General features: G+C 46.9%; 1 protein-coding gene across 14 annotated transcripts in view; it reads left to right on the top strand.

The window, feature by feature from the left end:
- anks1b (ankyrin repeat and sterile alpha motif domain containing 1B) overlaps positions 1 to 21,560 on the top strand; it is a 1,080,298-nt gene that overhangs the window by 856,473 nt on the left and 202,265 nt on the right. For all 14 annotated transcript variants that reach the window (XR_005462295.1, XM_038811308.1, XM_038811309.1 and 11 more), the window contains one exon: positions 16,890 to 17,058. Coding sequence is in view for 13 of the 14 variants with exons in the window: in XM_038811308.1 (XP_038667236.1) it covers positions 16,890 to 17,058 (169 nt within the window). In the remaining variant the exon portion in view is untranslated. The remainder of the gene's footprint in view (positions 1 to 16,889; positions 17,059 to 21,560) is intronic.

The following is a 21,560-nucleotide window of genomic DNA, read 5'->3' as shown; positions in this document are numbered from 1 at the left end:
GACCACATTCTTGACAAAATATGTGAGGGCAGATTTTCTTCTTTACTGCAATGGTGGTGGACGGCCGACAGGCTGGACTCACACCAGTTCCCTTTGGGTGGACCTGACCCCAGTGGGCACAATTATTTCACTATTTATTGGGGCCAGTTACTGCAGTGCTGGGCCACACATCTTACGGAAGGGGGCAGAGATATTACTGTGAAGCTTTGCCATGGCCTGGTCTGGGCTGTGATGCCAGCTCAAATTATGACAATCCTTTTTCCTTGGAGTTCAAATGTATGGCATGACTAATGTGATCAATCTGTCTGATTAACTGCCTCAGTCAAAGCAGTCTTTTTATAATTCATTTCTTCCTCCCTGCATTGCGCACCGACACACACAACATTAGTAATGCTCCCCATCTAATTTTCCTCTGCTGTCTGCTCGGTTAGCCTATGTAGGGAAATCAATAGGCCAATGATCAAGGAGATTCTATAATGGGTGGGTAATCCATTCTGCCAGGTGGCGAGTGAAAATTACTTCCATTGTAACTGGTGAGTTCAACCACTAATGTGGCTCCACCCATGACTTTACTGTATACCTTATAACCCGATATGTTCGGTAACCAGTCCTTATCTTCTAGCAGCCATGTGTCGGTAATGACTACTGTCACATGCCCTCCAAGTTTAATTTGCGGCTGTTATGCATTCAATCTGTTCCTTAAACTCCATGCATTTGTGTGAAGAGCACTTATTTGAGCCAATACATTATCTATCCTTCCACTCTGTTTTATTCATGGATTTCTGATTTCTTTCCCCGGTTTATTTATTTTTCATCTTTTAGTTTCCCCTGTTCTTGTAGTGCCCGAAGCACAATTTCTGGTCACTACTCCAGTTTCTTCCCTTTTATTTGTTTTGGAAGAATTATTTATGTTGCTGTTATTATTTCAAAAGCCTTCTCTAACTGGGCTCTCCCCCATATTTGCTAATCAGTCAATTCAGTTCCAGCAGACATCTATCTGATCCTCGTTGTCCAAGTGATAGACATAGAACATAGAACAGTACAGCACAGAACAGGCCCTTTGGCCCTCAATGTTGTGCCGAGCCATGATCACCCTACTCAAACCCACGTATCCACCCTATACCCGTAACCCAACAACCTCCCCCTTAACCCTACTTTTTTTTATTAGGACACTACGGGCAATTTAGCATGGCCAATCCACCTAACCCGCACATCTTTGGACTGTGGGAGGAAACCGGAGCACCCGGAGGAAACCCACGCACACAGGGGGAGGACGTGCAGACTCCACACAGACAGTGACCCAGCCGGGAGTCGAACCTGGGACCCTGGAGCTGTGAAGCATTTATGCTAACCACCAGGCTACCCTGCTGCCCCTAAACACTTAGAACATACAGTGCAGAAGGAGGCCATTCGGCCCATCGAGTCTGCACCGACCCACTTAAGCCCTCACTTCCACCCTATCCCCGTAACCCAATAACCCCTCCTAACCGTTTTGGTCACGAAGGGTAATTTAGCATGGCCAATCCACCTAACCTGCACATCTTTAGACTGTGGGAGGAAACCGGAGCACCCGGAGGAAACCCACGCACGCACAGGGAGAACGTGCAAACTCCGCACAGACAGTGACCCAGTGGGGAATCGAACCTGGGACCCTGGCGCTTTGAAGCCACAGTGCTATCCACTGTGCTACCGGGCTGCCCTGATGGTTCTCGTGTTAGCTCAGACAGTAAATTCAGAGCTATGATGTTCCCAGCTTTAAGCTTGGGTTTGAAGTGAATGGGTTGGGGAATTTAGGGCTGAAGTGTTGTAGTGCTGCCCAACTGTGCCTTCTATCATTCCTCATTGGAAGCCAGGGAGTTACCGGGGAAAATGTGATCTGTCCTCATCTAATTCCTGGACGTTCCAACAGGAGTCCTGAATAGACATCGGGATCATTACTTTTACATGGATGATTGACTACTTTTCCTTGTGATCAGCTTTGGCCTATCTTCCAGTCCTGGCCAAGGGTTACCAAAGAATCATTATATTTATTAATGCAAGCGAGTAAAGGCGACATTGTGTAAGAACACAAGTTTGGGGGCACTGATAACGGCACCTCTGCCATTCTTGCCGGCCCGGTACTCCACAAGCCTGGTGGTAGTGACGGCTCTGATAGTCTGGGGGCAGTGGACGAAATATAGGAGAGTGGAGGGAGCATCAGTCTGGGCCCCGATTTACGACAACCCATCGGTTTGTGTCGGAAAGACTGGATGGAGGGTTTCGGAGATGGCAGAGAGGAGGAATTGAGAGGATGGGAGATCTATTTATCGACGGGAGCATCCCTAGCTTGAAAGATTTGGAGGAGAAATTTGAACTGTCAGCAGGGAATGGGTTTAGATATCTGCAGGTACGAGATTTTCTGAGAAGGCAGGTTCTGACTTTCCCGCTCCTGCCGCCACGGGGGATACAGGACAGGGTAGTTTCCAGAACATGGGTGGGAGAAGGGAACGTATCAGATATCCACAAAGAACTTATGGAATCGGAGGAAACTCAGATAGAGGAACTAAAGGGCAAGTGGGAAGATGAGCTGGGGGGAGAGCTAGGGGCGGGTCTGTGGGCGGATGCCTTAAGCAGGGTTAACACATCCTCATCATGTGCTAGGCTCAGCCTGATACAAATCTAAGGTAGTCCAACGGGCACACATGACGGTGGCCCGGATGAACAGGTTTTTTGGGGTAGGTGACAGGTGTGCGAGGTGCGCAGGAGATTCAGCAAATCATGTGCACATGTTTTGGGCATGCCCGAAGCTTAGAGGCTTTTTGCAGGGTTTTGCTAAGGCAATGTCCACGCTACTTAAAACACGGGTGGTGCCGAGTCCAGAGGTGGCGATCTTTGGAGTGTTAGAAGAGCCGGGATTCCAGGGCATGAAAGAGGCTAACGTTTTGGCCTTTGCCTCCCTGGTAGCCCAGGGACGGTTTCTGTTAATGTGGAGGGACTCAAAGCCCCTGAAATTAGAGAGTTGGGTTAGTGTCATGGCTGCGTTTCTCAGTCTCGAGAAAATAAGGTTCCCCCTAAGAGGGTCAATTTTAGGGCCCGTCCGGAGGTGGAAGTTGTTCGTCGACTTTCTCGGAGAAAATTAAAATGTCAGCAGAGGCAGAAATCTGGGGGGGGGGGGGGGTTAGGTTATAGTTTCATTGATTGGGGGTGCGTAGAAATTGATTGGGATGGAAATGTTTTATGTACCATGTTTATGTTGCTGTTATCGTTATTATTATAAAAACTAGAAATACCCTAATAAAATGTTTCTTGAAAAAATATATTTATTAATGCGATGTGGGTGTCGCTGACTGGTTGAGAGATTATTGACCATCCCGAATTGTAATTATCCTGGACCTGAGTGCCTTGCAAAGCCATTTCAGATGGAGGTGATTTCTCCGCAGCCGGTAGTGCGGTTCTTGATCCAGCAGAGAAACGAGCATTGCCATTTTGATGCTCCGATAACCCGCCGGTAGCAGCCACGAGCTACACGGCCCACACCGGCGGTGAGATGAAAGTGGGTCATTCACATCCAATTAATGGGCTGGAAGCCCGATTCTCCAGGCCCTCCCATGATGTTTCAGGCCTTTCAACCAGATTCACGTGGGCATGAATTGGCGTGGGTATTTTCAAGCATGGCCTGGACTTGGTGTACCCTGTGGTGGGTCAAGGAGTCCATGCGTAATGGAGGTGCCCCCCCCCCAAAGTCCATCAGAAGGGCCCCCCCCCCACCACAATGCAAATCCTGCCGTCCTCCACCTGACTGCCCTCCCACCCTCCCACCCCCCCACCCCCCCATCAGATCGCTCATCAGCCTCACCCATCAGATCCTACCCGTCAGATCCCCAACAGAGACTCCTGCCTGAATGCTGAAGAGCAGTCCAGGCATTATCCTGAAAAATCATTTAATTTAATTGGAAATCCTTTGACAGCCTTTAAAATGCTGATCTTCCATTCAAATTCACACAGCAATACATTGCATTAGCCAGTGATTGATGGTTTTATTACTCTAAACACAGCTACTTGGTGGAATGGTTATTGATCTTTCCCTTCATGCTTGAATGCATGTCCATTATACTGCTTTGACGCTAACCACAATGTTTATAAACACTTCCTATGATTGACAGCCCCTGACCACATTAAAAGCAGCTAAGTGCTTTTGACTTTGTCTTTTTCACAGCAGGAAGCACTTAGCTTTCCCTACTTGTTGCGCCGGGAGGGGGGGGGGGGTGGCAGGACCTGCATTGTGGTGGAGGGGGAGGCCAGCAACCGACTATGATATTGGGCCTCCCACTCAAAATGGCAGCCAAATACCGGGATTCAGACAGAGCATAAATTTGCATGGAAAAAGTGAGGGAATTGCTCCTGTCCATTGCTTCTAGCACCAGCGAACATCAGGAGCAATTCTGCTGCGGCAGGAACACTTAATGGTCAGAAAGGTGATTCCAGCCCAGGGTATTTCAGAGTCACAAGCCCAGGGTATTTAAGAGTCAGCTATATTACTGTGGAACCAGGTAAGGGTAACAGATTTCCTCCTGTTAAGCCATATCAGTTTTTACAATGATCAATAGTGGTTTTATAGCCATCATTGGACTTTATTTCCAGATTTTTACTGAATTCCAATTTAGCCATCTGCTGGGGTGGGATTTGAACCTGGGTCACCACAGCATGATCCTGCAATTATTTTCCCTGGGCCTGATCAAACGGCCACATCGTGCCGACCCGGGACGTGATGAGGCCATTAACTCTCGGGTGGGGTCTCTTGCGAGATTTGCGACTCTTGGGACGCTTTGTGAGATCTAATGGGATCTCGTGAGATGTCGCGATTTGAATCTTGCCCTCACTGGGGCAGATCCAGATTTGCATATTTAGGTGAGCAACGAGGCTCTCTTAAATATGTCTGAACCAGATGATCCTAAAGCCCGGGATTAAACGCCTGCCTTAACCAGGCATGGTTTAGCACTGGTCCACAGAAACGTGGACCAGGCATAATGGCATCTGGGAGGTCTCCCAGACCATCAGAGGCCCTTGGTGATCAGGCTGTGGGAAGGTGGTGCCCTGGCACTCCCACTGCCACCCGAATACCTTGGCACTGCCTGCCTGGCACCTAGGCACTACCACCCAGACACTGCCAGGGTGCCCGGGTGGCACTGCCAGGCTGGCATGGGCACTGCATGTGCCCAGGTGCCAGGTTGGCACTGCCAAGGATCGGGCCTGGGGGTGCCCATCCCTTATCAGATGGGGTGAGGCAGGGGCTCACATATCCCCTAATAGATAAGTTGGGGAAATGGGGGGTGATCTGGATGCTGCAGTGTGGGGTCCAAAGTTGAGGAGATCAGGGTGGTATTTAAAACTGGTGCCCGACCTCTTCTTCCACTGAAGGTAAGTGCTGCCTTGGTCGGACGTTTCTCGCCACGGCCGAAAAAAGAGTCCTGTTTGATAGCGGGCTGTATTGCCGAGAAACAGCCCGCTGAACCCACCGAAAACGCCACTGTATTTGCCCCATTAAATGGCGGCCCCTTCCCCTTCCTCTTCCGCTGACGAGCTTTCCATCCTGTGGAGTGGTCAAGAAAGGCAACGCTGCAGAATTGGGGAGTGAACCTTTATCTCTCCACTCCATCATAGTCAGTGCACCAAGACGCAGAGTCATAATGCTAATTGGGTGCATCTTAAAGAATGACTGGCCCTTTCCCTGACCATTTTGAAAAAAAAATTTCATTAAATTAATTGTAATATACTCACCACACCTAAACGAGTTATTTATCGGGTGATTCTACAATCACCCTGTGTTTTCACAGACGAGAAAGGCAACTATGAATCAACAAATGTAGATTTTTTTTGTAACCAGTTTGCATAACAGGGTAGGATTAGAGGTGGTTGGGTATTAGCTAAAGGTTGGATGGCTATAGGTTAGTGATTGTGTGGCTGATTAACTGTGGGTGTCTGCGTGGGATGGATGAGAGACTGTGGGTTACTGAATAAACAAGTGACTGTGTGAATAAGATAGTGAATGCCTGCCTGGATGATGTTTGTGTATGTGGGAGGTTTGTATTCAGCTGAATCCTTGCCTGGATTAACCATTACTGACATTTCTGAAACGGGGCTTAGCTTTTTACTTGTAGATGGGTGTGTATGGGTGTCACTTGTTTCCAGTGCAGCCACTAACATGCTCATGATGTGTAGAGACAGAGAGACTATTATAATGTGCTTTTGTATCATGCTGATCCTGCCGACCCCTATCATGTGGGTCCAATTCAATCACATGTGAAATCAGACAGCTTCTACAATGGACATGCAATCCTCACTACCAGATTAGTGTCCGGACAATGAACCTGAAAATTCTCCCTCATATCTTCTCCTCTACCAAGACTCCTTACTCCTATGTCTGCAGCATTGTCTACCTCTGCCCTGTTTCATTTGTCCGGCGAAATCCTCATTCACGCCTCGCACATCTGCAGACACAGCTGTGTCAGTGCTCTTCCCGCTCTGCTCCCTCCACAAACTTCAGCATATCTGCTGAACGTAACTTGTCACACACCAAGTCTAGCTTGCTCATTGTTCCTGGTCGTTCTAACCTGCATTGGTTTCCTGTCCAATGAAGAATTAGATTTTAAATCATCAGGGTAATTTTTAAAGCAATGGCCCCATCTCAACCTATCTTTTCCACCTGCTCCATACAGATTTCCCAGACACCAATCCTTCCAACTAATCCCCACCCCCCATTCTTTTTCCCTTCAGTGACTGCCCTTGACATCAAGGCCGCATTTGATCAAGTTTGCGCCCCAGGAAAACCGGAGTCAATGGAAATCGGGGAAAACTCGCCACTGGTTGGAGTCATACCTGGCACAAAGAAAGATGGTCGAGGTTGTTGGAGATCAATGATCTTAGTTCCAAAACATCACTGCAGGAATTTCTCAGGGTAGTATCCTACACCCAACCATATTCAGCTGCTTCATTAATGATGTTCCCTCCATCATAAGCTCAGAAGTGTGAAATTCCGCTGATGATTATACAATGCTCATTACCTTTGACACTACTCAGATACTGAAGCAGTCCATGTGCAAATGTAGAAAGACTTGGACAGTATCCAGGCTTGGGCTGACAAGTGGCAAGTAATGTTTGTGACACACAAGTGGTAGGCAATGACCATCTCCAACAAGAGAGAATCTAACTCTCGCCACTTTACATTCAACGGCATTACCATCGCTGCATTTCCCCGCTATCAACATCCTGGGGTTACCATTGACCCCAGAAACCGAACTGGACAGGCCACATAAATGCTGTGGGTACAGGTCAGAGGCTAGGAATCCTGTGGCAAGTAACTCATCTCCTGACTTCCTGAGCCAGTCCACCATCTACAAGGCACAAGTGAGGAGTGTAATGGAATACTCTCCATTTGCCTGGATATGTGCAGCTCCAACAACACTCAAGAAGCTCGATAACATCCAGGACAAAGCAGCCCATTTGTTTGCCACCCCATCTGCAAACGTTCACTCCCCCCACTACCGATGCATAGTGGCAGCATGTGTACCATCTACAAGATGCATTGCTGGAATTCACCAAGGCTCCTTCAACAGCATCTTCCAAACCCATGACTGCTCACATTTATAAGGACAAGGGCACTACCACCTAAAAGCTTTCCTCCAAGCCACTCACCATCCTGACTTGGAAATATATCGCTGTTCCTTCACTTTCACTGGGTGAAAATCCTGGAATTCCTTCCCTAATAGCACAGCGGGTGCACATAAACTACATGGACGACAGCGATTCACTGCCTTCTCAAGGGGCAATTAGGAGATGGCAATAAATGCAGGCCTAGCCAGTGATGTCCACATCCCATGAAAGAATAAATAAAGACAGTGGAGCCTGGGTTGCACACACTCTAAGGCTATTTGTCTCTTCAGCCTTTCTTGTCAATACCTTCTTAAAACTCAACACTTGGAGAAAATCTTTGGTTTCTCTCCTTCTTGACTCAACATTATTTCCCATATGTGAATCGGCGAAGCGCCTTTTTATGTTTTTTTTATTTGTGCTTTCACAGAATGTGGGTGTCACTGGCTGAACCAGCATTCTTGAAAACGTCATAGAAACCAAAGTTGCTCAGCCCTTGCATGGAATAGCCAATGAAGATTTGATCTCATCCTTTACCCAGACCACGAATACCCATCTTCTTTCACAGCGATAGAAAACCTTTGAAGATGCTCTGTCTAACTGCCCGAGGGAAGGGGACATACGAGTGAAAGTTATTGATAATGGAGAAAAATAAGATTCTGTCTGTTATGAAGCAAAAAATGCTTCAAGCACAAGATACACTGATGCTCGTCACTGTGTGCAACAATCAACCAAAACTGAGCAGGAAACACCAAGGAGAATTTTTCTTTTAGGATTTCTAGTTTTGCCACTGAGAGCGATTACCTCTAATTCATTCAAAATGAACTCTACTACAGCTACTTGGAAAAAGAATTGCAGTTTTGTTACAATAATAATCTTTATTAATGTCACAAGTAGGCTTACATTAACACTGCAATGAATTTACTGTGGAAAAAATAGACTGTACGACTACAGGATCTGATATGATGCACAAGAATAATGTGTGGTGCTGAACACAATAGAGTGCAGGGCTCATTTGGCTGTGCAGTAGTCAGGTCATCTTATAAATTTTGTACTGTCACCAAGCTTAGATCATTCTCAAGACTTATTTCTTAATAGAGTTCATGCAACTTAAATTCCCATTGTCTTTTTTCCTAAAAAAAACATCTCCTGGGATTTCTGCCTTGTAAATTATGTTCAGGAGCAACACAAATAGAATATCTACAATATATTGAATGTTTTGCATGTAATATGCATTTGTAAGCTATATTATGCTTATTTTTTGACACTCTTCCCCCATCACTTTCTTCGGACTATTCCAGCTTTAATAAGGACACGTGGAGTACACCCTGGGAAAAATAAAGAACTTTTGATTTATTTACAATTATGGCATATAATCCCCACCGGATCTCTTTCTGCTCAGGGCCTTACTGGTCGACCTTTTATACAATTCTAAATTGAGTTCCCCCCGCCCCTCAGCAGGAGAGTTTGTACTCTCTGAGAACCAAGGGGAAGATAATCATTCCCACCCTGCAAGTTCTGTCCGAGATATTATACCAGCATCCCTGGCAAGGGAGAGTAAACCTTTGCAGCACTGTTCCTACGTAGGTCTCGATGATGGATGGTTGAGTAGTTTCAATGCAAAACCTTGCTGATCTTTGTACTGTCATACAAGCTGCAAAACAGTCAACAAGGCAAAGTGACCAATGCTTTAGTGACAGAACACTGTAATGCTCTTGCCTGATTCAAGATATTCTTGGTAATGCTCCCATCCATTTGTTGGTTTCAACATTCTGTGCTATTCCTTGATACTTGGCATATGTGGTATATTTTGGTTTGATACTTTCTCGTGTCACCGTATGTATTTGCAGCCTTTGTGGCATATTGATAAATGCTGGTTGTGTCCTCTGTCGCATGAGAGGACTCAAACGTCATTTATCAATGCAGCATAAATGTTGTAAGTACCTAAAGTGACAAGAGAAATTGGCTGAGCAAATTTACTGCCTATGCCAGATATGCTTGGTGTGATGGAGTCCTCAAACAAGAAGTTGAATCCCAAACCTTAGTTAGTTCCTGCTCTCAGTTGTGCTGCTGCTGCTCTAAGAAGTAAAAAACATTTGTGACTCCATTGGGAGGATAAGGAGTTAAATAGGGAGTCATCACCAAACCACCTTCAAGTGTTGCCTTGTAGATGATACAGAGCAGCCCTCCAATGACAACTTGCAATGTGCTGGGAAACAGCTTGTTTGACTAATCACATGCAGCAGCTGGATATATTTTATATATATATATATATATCGAGGTCCCAGGTTCGGTCCCGGCTCTGGGTCACTGTCTGTGTGGAGTTTGCACATTCTCCCCGTGTTTGCGTGGGTTTTGCCCCCACAACCCAAAAGATGTGCAAAGTAGGTGAATTGGCCACGCTAAATTGCCCCTCAATTTAAAAAAAAATGAACTCTAAATTTATATATTTTTTTAAAAAAATATATATATATATATACTTATTTTCTCCAGTGTTATGGGTAACCCTTCTGCTTGATTGCAATGTGCTTGCCTCAATGAATTCCCGTGGGTTTGAATCTTTTCTGACCAGTTGTCTTTCCAGCAATTTTAATGGTCTTAAATCCAAATTAATCTAAGCTCACAGAAAACAAAAACATTTCCAGGTTTAGCACTAATTAGGACTAATATTGTAATATAGAGAGTGCCAGTAAGAGATAAGGAATGATAAACAGAGCTCTGCCATCAGTTAGACGCATGTTGTTGACACTGAAATTCAACTGAAATAATTGTGGACAAAATTCTGACTGCGCCTAAGTATTATTGAGCAAAGACTTTGCTACAAGGATAATAGTTAGGCAGAATGTGGGAACATTTCATTTTCCAAATCTGTCAGCCTCAGATGACAAGCTTTCATGGTCCAAAGATGACAACATTTAGTATTGAAAGAGTTGAATGTGTGAAGCCTGCAGACTGTCACATACATAGTGCATTAAATTTAACCACTTAAAAAGAAGAAATCTTTGTGTGGAATTTGCTTTTTTATGCAGTCTAACTAAGAGAAATATCCTAGCTGGCTATATTGTCAGCATAACTCGAATTTGAATAATTTGATCTGCGCTGTTTTTTCACAAAGCTTTATGATCCAGGAGACAATATATTGTGAACTCCGCAGAGTGCCATTATACCTGTGCACACATATGGGTACGACTTCAAGTTGCTGATTTTGGCAAGGTTCTCTTCATTTGTTTTAAATTCTAGGACTTCTGGGGTGATCATTTTATTGATTTGGTTGCCTTGCTTTTGACACAAGGAGTTAGATGGCTGCTGTTGAGTTACCCACTGCAGTACTCAATAGCTGTTGCATATGACACTGGCTTACAGTTATATACCATTTCTCATATGTAAGAAGATGTCCGATGCACCATGAAATTGAAAGAATGAACACTGAAAATGGGAAAAGGGAAAGGAATGAACAGTTTGGGATGTGCAAGCATGATTAAGGAGGGGTTATTTTAAAACAGAGAAGGAGGAAGCGAGACGGGGGGACTGGATAGGGACAGAAACTTCAGTAGATGAATGAATCGCCACCAGTGGTGTGGTAGAACCAAGTAGGAATATAGTGCCAGAAGATCAGAGAGTGGGTCTGTGCATAGTCATAAGGAAGGAAAGGTTTGCTCTGACAGAGTGGAGCAAAGGCATAAAAAGATTTGAAAACAAGCAAGATAATTTTGAACTCAACCTACTGAGACATGGCGATTCAATGGATCTTGAAGTGTATGTGGATTATGGGGATAGTGCAGGCGGTTGCATGAAGCTCGATGAGGGAAGTGTAGGCGTGGAGTGATATAAAGTAGCTGGGCATTATGGAGGTCAGGCCTTAATGTGATAAAGGCATGGAAAAAAGTTTTTAGCAGCAGCAAGAAAGAGGTAGAATCAAAGGCAGGCAATATTGCAGGGTTGGGAGAGGAGGGTTTAGTAATCTAATAAACACTGAGGACAAAATTAAGCTGGAGACTGGGCTGAAGACCAAGATCTCTGGCAACCGTGAAGCTTGGCCGAATTGAGATCAGGGACACAAGAGTTGTACCTGTGATTAGTATTGCTAAAGGATGAAGAGAAGGAGTTGCAGGCTGTGTCACTGAGGTACACCTGAGCAAATAGGCAGCAACCAACTCCTCCATTGAATCATTTTAGTGCAGAGATAAGAGTTAAACTAGGAGGAAGGAATGTTGTGGAGGCAGGAGCGGTTAGCTGTGTCAAAGGAACCAGAGATCAGACAGGGTTTTTGGACAAGAAAGAAGGAAACATACTCGTGCCTCTCCAATGTGCTTTTATTTTATTAAACAAATACCTTGTTAGGCAGCAACAATACATTGTTGTGTTTACCTGCATCCTAGGATTTCAGAAGACTGAGATGCAGAGGTGGTGGATGGACTTTTGATCTTCCAGAATTTCTCAAATTCTAGAACAGATCCCAAGGATTGGAAGGTGGCAAATATAACCCTGCTATTGAAAAAAGGAGGAAGAGAGAAACCATAAAACTGTAGTCCAATTAGCTTTGCATCAGTCTTAGGCTAAATAATGGAATCTATTATTAGTGGGTGCAGGGCACCGAGAAAATCTTCATCCTTTTAAACAGAGTCAATCTGGTTTTATGACGGGGGAATCTTGTTTTTTGAAAATGTGGTTAGCTGGATGGATGAGACATGGTGTGTGCGATTCTCCGCTCCCCACGCCGGGTGGGAGAATCGCGGGGGGTGCCAGGGCGTGTCGCGGAATTGCCAAAAAGAATCCCCCAAAATGGCGTGTCGCGGAATTGCCGCTCGCCGTTTTTCACGGCGACCGGCGATTCTCCGGCCCGGATGGGCCAAGTGGCCTGACGACCCCGACCGTTTCACGCCGGGGTCAACCACACCTGGTCGCTGCTGGCGTGAACATCGCGCGACAGGTAAGTGTGGGGCCTGTGTGGGGCGGAGAGGGGATCGAGTACCACGGGCGTGCTTGCGAGGTGACTGGCCCGCGATCGGTGCCCACCGATCGTCGGGCCGGCGTCTCTAAGAGACGCACTTTTTCCCCTCCGCCGCCCCGCAAGATCAAGCCGCCACGTCTTGCGGGGCACGGGCTTGTTGGAGCCGGCTAACCTGCGCATGCGTGGCTGACGTCACTTAGGCGCCGCCGGCGCGTCATTCGCGGTGCGCCGCTTTGACGCAAGCGTCAAGGCCCAGCGGGCAAGATTCACGCAATGCCGCTCCTAGCCCCCCGACAGGGGGGGGGGGGAGAATAGGGGGCGAGGAGCGGCCTCCGACGCCATCGTGAAACTCGGCCAAGTTCACAACGGCTTTCCCGATGCCGCGCGGCATCGGAGAATCGTGCCCGGTGTAATTGAAATTGAAGTATCCAAAACCCGTAAGGGCCTGACAGGCTAGATCGCATCGAGCAAATATTTCCCTTGGTTGGGGAATCTAGAATGGTTATTGGATTCCAATTGGGAAGAAGGGTAGTCCGGTAAGGTAGAGGAGGAGAGAACTTTTTTACTAATAGTCCTGACAAGTTGTACCATACTTGAGTATGAAAATATTTATATTCTTAATATGATCTGGATTTTCCATGGCTTCCATTCTTTGGCTAAAATATCCAGGGTGGCCGGGGGTGATGAGGGCAGGGGGAGGTGTGGGGCGGGGGGGTTTGCATGCCTACGGTCCTTTCAGCTCTTAAAGGCAATTTAATATCAAGAGCAGCTTGAATTTATTTAAGGCAGGACTTCCACCCCTTTCTCAGGATAAAGTTCCACCTTAAGACAGCTGCCAGCCGATTGAATGCTCAGCAGCTCTGTAATCCAAGCAAGGCCCCCCGCCCTCCCCCCCCCCCCCCCCCCCCGCCCCCCCCCCACCACCTTCAACCACTAGCACTCAATCCAACCCATTATTCTTTTCATCGAGGTCTTTAAGAGTTCGCATTGATGTCCTGCCACAATGGTCAAATCACATGATTAGTTCCCCTCATTATTATTCTTTCCGCCATCCTATTGCTGTTTCTACTGCTATTTCCCATTTATCCACAGATCACACTTTCTATACAGATCAAATATAAAAACGATGAATACTTGGCATGTGTACAAAGAAATTTTAGATACATGGTATTTTAACTTCTTGCCTCATTATCACTTGCCACCCCTTTTTCTATGGCTTGAATTTTTCGCCCGTTGGAGCACGTGCACTTGGCGGGCCTTGAAATGGACGCGTATTGCGCTTCCGACCATGGTTGGCCCTGGAACACAATTTCACGCTGGCTGGTCAATTAACGTTCAGCCAGTGTGAAGCACGCGCTGGGAAAGGGCAGGTGCCAATAAAAAAGAGGGTGCGGGCTGGCACTTTCAATGTGCCCTCCCAGGGGTCAGCCACTGCAGAGCTGTCTTAGTGGGTGATGGAAAAGCGATACAAAGTGTGTCTAGGCAGCACAATCAAACACAAACCTCAGTCCCCAGAGAGCTTTTAAAATATTATTTCAGCATTGACATTTCATCCCACCCTGGATCAAGGTTGCACCTAAAGCCTAAAGGCTGCCGGGACAATCGGCACACGGGCCACGTAAGCTTGCATTAAATTGCCCCCTTAATGTGCTAAATTGCCCGCTTGATTATCTGCATGCGCCCTTGCGACTCTCACGTCTGCCTGCCCAAGCAACAGAAAATCCTGGCCTATATGTTTCTATTTACTTGTTTCTATTTGTTCTCTTTCTTATCGTTCCCTTCACTCTGAGTGTGAATGTAACCAAGGAACTTTAACAATCACGAGAAGTTCAGCTATTTCAAGTTCATTAGTGCAAACTCCCATTGATTAGTAGGGTATGCCATTATGAAGGCCTCGCTTTCTCAACCTTGCCCCTCGCCTGAGGTGTGGCGATCCTCAGGTTCAATCAACACCAGTCAGCTCTCCCCCGCAAAGAAAAAAGGAGCAGTGCTCCGAAAGCTCGTGTTTGAAACAAACCTGTTGGACTTTAACCTGGTGTTGTAAGACTTCTTACTGTGCTCACCCCAATCCAACGCCGGCATCTCCACATCATGGCAAAGAATAAAGCAGCCACTGGTCACTGGGACTATGGCCACTTTACCTTTTACCTCAGGATTTGAACAGCAGTTTTGTAGATCTAGGAATGGATAGATGAAATTGTCTATATAAGTAACAACTTAAGATCAAATTTCATTAAATTCAGGAAGAGCTGGGCATTTATACAAAGTATATGTTTAAAACTCAGTGGCTTGTGCCTCCATCAGCTTGGGACCTTATTTGTATTTACAAGTATCAATCACATCACACACAAAATACAGTCCAAATCAATTTTTAATCTTGGAAAACATTTTCTTTGTTCATTTATGTTATCTTTCAGCATGTAACTTCCCATTTCAAAAAGAGAATCATGTTCTATACATGTACAACTTTCTGTTGGATGTTATAGAATGGATTGAATGGGTCCAGCCTTAATCTGACAAGACAGTCCCCATGGGATGTCACATACTGTGTCTGGCTGTGGTTTTGGAGTATGCAAATCCAAGAAACTCCCATTGAAAATGCCTGGAAGCAAAATTTTAAAATGTTAACCGAAACAAGTGAGCTTTTATGTGTATTATGTAAGTAGATAAATAAAGGTGCAAAGAAACTGGGATCGTTAACACAAAATAAATTACCCAGTCAAATTGTTATCATCATGACTTCTTCACTTGTAAAGCGCACACACAGTTTATAAGCTACACTCCACGAAATCTACCCTGATTGTCGTTTACTTCCATTGATTCCCTACATGTGCAATAAGACATGTCAAAGTTAAAGAGTCATCCTTAAAGGCAACAGGTGATGGCTTATGGAGGACTTATCAGTCAGTGACAGATCTCACTCGCAATGGCTTGGTTCTAGTCCAGGTAGTTAATTTTAATGGCCACATGTTCACACCGTAAAAGTTACCCATTGTTTCGTAATCCCTGTTGGAAATTACAGGCGGTTTACAGCAAGAGTTATAATTACAATGTGCATGTCTCACAATTCTTTGGAAGATTTGCCCAGCCATAATGAAAAGCGAAAGAGAATGTATAGCATTCATTATTTTATTCTATGCTTCCCTTTGAAAGAACCAATTTTGCAAACACCATCTCTGAGGCTTCAAGTCTTTTGTAGATTGTTAAATGTTATATAATAGTCCAGCCAAAGGGAATTGTGCTTCAGTACTGCTTGAACTGGGTTCAAGGATTTTTTTTTGACTCCCCCTCTGATTTATTCTTTGTCATTTGCTTTGATGGTTAATTGCAAGCATTGCAATTCAGACATTTATGGTTAGTTCTGTTGCCACCATCATATTTCAATATTGCAACAACATTTATGCATCTGCAATGATTACGCTGTTTTAAAATTGAGACATTGTTGGTGAATCATTGGTTATAGTATTCAGCTGGTTTGGATGTGATTTCCTCTGTTGCGGAGCTGCATTTAGATTAAGTAATGGAAACAATTCATTCCATCTGCGCTCATTACATGTTTATGCCAAAGTAGTTGTTGCATTTATGGTGGTGGTCACCTCCTCATTATTCAAAGGGACTTCACCATCTTCTGCTGGTCCTCTCGTGTCCGAAGAGTCCACAGAACGGCAGAGGTTTGTAAGATACTTTCTCTTTTAGGATGTCCTGATATTGTTTATACTAATGATGTCATTTGGCCTGCAACATTTTCCATTGAAGATTCTGCATGGGAATTCTTTTATCATCCATGTGGGAGAAATGGTGGGAGAACTTCAAAAGTTGAATTTTCTGGAGGCTGGTCTCCATGTTGGTGAGCCCAAATTATAATAGTACAGGTGCTTTATAAAACATTACAGAAAGCAGAGGTGAAAATGCAACATACAGCAATGGTGCAGTATGTTAGGGGAGCTGACACATGGAACAACAGGCAGTAGAGACACAAGTTTATTACGTCCATACTCAGTTAGTTCCTGATCTCACAACATTGGCATAGCCAGACACCATGTCGAGGCCACTATTGTGCACCTGGAAGGCAATCACGGACAGGAATCAGATGTACCCCACCCACCACCAGACCTCTGGGGATCTGTGCTAAATAATAACGGCTGTGAGCTCCTTTCAAAAAAACGTACAAAGAGCAATAGTCCTGCAAAGTACTGGTTGGAGGCTCTCGCATGCAATTCAATTTGTCCACAGATTAGCAAAAAAAAAAGAGAGATGCAATGAAAAGTGTTTCAAGACTTTCTATGACAGTTTTAACTTTCTTTTGTTTCAGCCTAAGCAACGCACTTCACTGATCTCGTCGCAGGAGGTATACAGGCCAAGTCATGTGTATGACCAGTCAGAGGTCAGTTCATCTGCAGGCTATGCCAGCGTTAACACCACACCTCCTATTAGCCCCGCCAACTACTCCATTGGATCGATAGAGGGGAGTGACCTAATAGGTAAGACAGTGCTCAGGAAGAAGTGAAAGACTATGGGCGGGATTCTCCGTTGGCTGATGGCGAAATTGCGAAACGCAATTGGGTGGAGAATAGGTTCTGACGCATAAATCACGGTGGGCACTGATTTGACGCCAAATCACTATTCTCCGTCACCTCAACAGCGGGGTCAATGCGGTCCGGAACGCACATACAGTAATCACCGTTTGCATATCATTAGTCGGTATTCTTTGGGGCCTCCGCGATGCTCCGCCTCAGATGGGCTAAGTTCCCGACGGTGAGGTTCACTTGTATTTTTAAAAATCATGAAACCTGCGACTTGGTTGCTGAGGGAGAGTGGGGTGGGGGGGGGGGGGGGGGTATGGAAAGTGTCCAACATCGCCATAGTTTTCTGACAGTTATGCCGTTGGCTGGGGCAATTCTGCCAGGGCCGAGAGTGGCCAGGAGGTGAACTGTGGGGTCGGGGTGGACGGACACAGAACATGATTGTCGCATCCAGAAAGGCAGCCATGCAGCTCCACACGCCGCTGACAGCCCACTGTGAACATCGAACCACGGGTCATATTGGTGTCCCCCTATGTGCCCTCTGGCCCCAGCCGACCCATCAGCTATATGGGCATGCTGCAGCGCAATCAGTGCCATCTTGTTGGCTGGGATGAGTGTGTGTGGGGAGTGTAATGTGTATTTGCGGCTGAAGCTTGTCAGCCTCCTGAGTGTCAATTGGACCCGGCGAACCCCACATCATTTTTCATTGGAATCGATTGTGTTCCATGTGGCGGCAGTGCTAGCCCCTCCACAGTTGCTGAATCAATCCATGTTTGACGCTAATTTTGCTGTCGTGAAAGTCCACGAATTCTGCATCGACGTCAACACGTAGTCTCAGAAACGAAGAATACTGGCTGATAGATTTAGTGTTTTTCCACTTTAATTTTTAATTAACAATAACTTGCATTTATAAAATGTATTTACTTTGACATGCTTTATAGTTGACCACAGTGTTACTTTTATGGCAAATTCAAAAATATATGATACATTCTTTAAAAATGATGAGTGGTTGGTAAGTCGTAATTGCATGATAAACAGCTGTGCAACTTTTAATGAACCAGTTTCAAAGGCACGTCGGGCGGGATTCTCTAATAATGGGGCTATGTCCTCACACTCACGGAAAAATGCGCGCGAATCACTCTGGACTTACCTGGAGAAAGTCCAAGGTGATTCTCCGAATTGCAGGGGGCTATCAGAGCCCCGGAGTAGTCGTAGCAGCTCCGGCTGCTGATATGGGGCCCTACACTTCCAGTTGGGTTGTCTGCGCATGCTCACGGCGGCCGCACACGACATGGCCGACTCACGCCACGGACCGGCAGCAAAAACATAGGCCCCCCCAGATGATGCGCGTCCGCGGATCGGTGGCCCCCAATCGGTAGCCTGGCCATCCTGGAGGCCCCCCCCCCACCCCAATGAATGATCCCCCCCCCCGCCCCCGACCAGGGTGGCTGCAGACTGAGGCCGCTGCCACCATGCTGAGTTCTCGACGGATGGAACCATGGGAGACCCATGAGGGGACCGGAGAATTGTGGAAGCGGCGTTGGAACCGATCTGGGGTTTGATGCCCATTCTCCGCCCCCGCACTGATCGCGATTTCGGCTTGGAGAATCCCGCCCATGGAGTCTGAAAGGGAATATGTACTACCTGGTTTGTAGAAGTCAAGCAATTTCAACTAACTGGATTATTTAAAAGGGTCTAACGTGATGTTTTGTGTGCAAAGCGACTGTGGGTGGCACAATGGCACAGTGGTTAGCACTGCTGCCTCAAGCGCCAGGGTCTCGGGTTCAATTCCGGCCTTGGATGACTGTGTGGAGTTTGCATGTTCTTCCTGTGTCTTCATGGGTTTCCTCAGGAATGTATAGGATAGGTGCTATGCTAAATTGGCCCTTAATGTCCAAAGATGTGTATGTTGGGTGGAGTTACTGGGATAAGGAAGGGGAGTGGGCCGGGTAGAGTGCTCTTTCAGTGGGTTGGTGCCGGCTCGATGGGCTGAATGCACTGTAGGAATTCTATGATCCAACATCTCTGAGTCATCAAAAAAGCTGTCACAGAGCACCTTAAATTTTATCTTGTTCGGTGTCAGCTGTGGTTCAGTGGCGGCAATCCTGCTTCAAAAACAGGAAATTGTGGCTTTTGCCCTGTTGCAGAGACCTGGGGCGGAATTCTCCGACCCCCCGCCGGGTCGGGGAATCGCCCGGGGCCAGCGTCAATCCCGCCCCTGCCGTGTCCCGAATTCTCCGCCACCCGAGATTCGGCGGGGGCGGGAATCACGCAGCGCCGGTCAGCGGGCCCCCCGTGGCGATTCTCCAGCCTGCGATGGTCCGAAGTCCCGCCGCTGACAGGCCTCTCCCGCCGGCGGGAATCAAAACACCTACCTGACCGGCGGGATTGGCGGCACGGGTGGGCGCCGGGGTCCTAGGAGGGGCGTGGGGCGATCTGACCCCGGGGGGTGCCCCCACAGTGGCCCTGCCCACGATCGGGGCCCACCGATCGGCGCCCACCGATCGGCGGGCGGGCCTGTGCCGTGGGGGCACTCTTTTTCTTCCCCCTTCGCCATGGTCTTCACCTTGACGGAGGCGGAAGAGACCCTCCCTCCCCCGCGCATGCGCCGGGATGACGTCAGCAGCCGCTGATGCTCCGGCGAATGCGCGGACTTACGCCGGCAGGCGAAGTCCTTTCGGCCCCGGCTGGCGTGGCGCCAAAGGCCGTTCACGCCAGCCGGCGGAGCGGGAACCACTCCGGCGCAGGCCTAGCCCCTCAATGTGAGGGCTTGGCCCCTAAAGGTGCGGAAACTTCCACACCTTTGGGGCGGCCCGACGCCGGAGTGGTTCATGCCTCCAACACGCCGGGACCCCCCACCCCGCCGGGTAGGGGAGAATCCCGGCCCTGAACACAAAGTTCCGGCTGGCATTCCAGTGTTGCGCCTCCAATGCACTGCCTTTCAGATGAGACAATTAACAAAGGCCCTGTCTGCCCCAGCAAGTAGATATGGACCTATTTGAAGAAGCATAGGGCATCTCCCAAAATCCTGGTGACATTATCCCTCAACCAACACCATTAAGACAGGTTATCTGATCATTTTAATATATTTTGACTGTGCAACATTACAATCGTAAATGCGGTTTGATAAAGTACTTTGCCAGTGAAAAGCTTTGAGATGCCCAATCAACAATGAAACAAATCTGTTGCCTAATGTATCAGCTAATAGCGCAAAGAGTGAAGTAGATGGAAAGTTTATTTTAATTTCAAGTCGAAAGGGCATTATTAAATTAAAATGAGGTATGTTTGCAGTATTAAGGTCTGAAACCTGCAAGACAGGTAAGCCAGGAATTTCCTCTTTAGTCCAATCCCCATTGCAAGTGTAGCAGGGTGTACTTGCCATCCTACTGAACTGCTCTTACTGACCCTGGCTAGTTTTGCTGGGACACAGCAATCACTATTTGTTCAGTAGGCTCCCAGTGTCAACAAATGCAAATTAACCCACCAGGGGAAATGAACTCACCAGTACGAGAAGTTCAAATCCAGGCTTTCCGTAAGATGAAAAGACCATAAGATATAGGAGCAGAATCAGGCCATCCGGCCCATTTAGTCTGCTCCACCACTTGATCATAGCTGATATGTTTCTCATCCCTATTCTCCTGCCTTCTCCCCATAACCTCTGATCACCTTATTAATCAATCTATCTCCATCTTAAAGACACTCAGTGACTTTGCCTCCAGCGCATTCCGCAGCAATGAGTTCCACAGATTCACACCGTCTGGCTGAAGTGCAAACATCTTCTCCACATCCACTCTCTCTCAGGGGCTGGTTTAGCTCACTGGGCTAAATCGCTGGCTTTTAAAGCAGACCAGCAGCACGGTTCGATTCCCGTACCAGCCCCCCCCGGACAGGCGCCGGAATGTGGCGACTAGGGGCTTTTCACAATAACTTCATTGAAAGCCTACTCGTGACAATAAGCGATTTTCATTTCATTTTTTAGGGGCTGGTTTAGCTCACAAGGCTAAATCGCTGGCTTACAAAGCAGGCCAGCAGCACGGTTCGATTCCCGTACCAGCCTCCCCGGACAGGCGCCGGAATGTGGCGACTAGGGGCTTTTCACAGTAACTTCATTGAAGCCTACTCGTGACAATAAGCGATTTTCATTTTTCATTTTCTCAGCTTCTCAGTATTCTGTAAGTTAAATTAGATCCCCCCCTCATCCTCCTCACCTCCATCGAGTACTGACCCAGAGTCCTCAACCGCTCCGCGTACTATAAGCCCTTCATTCTCAGGATCATTCTTGTGAACCTCCTCTGGACCCCTTCCAAGACCAGCACATCCTTCCTTGGATACAGGGCCCAAACCACTCACAATATTCCAAATGGGGCAGCACGGTAGCATTGTGGATAGCACAATTGCTTCACAGCTCCAGGGTCCCAGGTTCGATTCCGGCTTGGGTCACTGTCTGTGCGGAGTCTGCA

Source organism: Scyliorhinus canicula, chromosome 11 (assembly GCF_902713615.1).
Source record: "Scyliorhinus canicula chromosome 11, sScyCan1.1, whole genome shotgun sequence".
Taxonomy (NCBI): Eukaryota; Metazoa; Chordata; class Chondrichthyes; order Carcharhiniformes; family Scyliorhinidae; genus Scyliorhinus; species Scyliorhinus canicula.
This window is presented reverse-complemented; position numbering and strand designations above follow the sequence as displayed.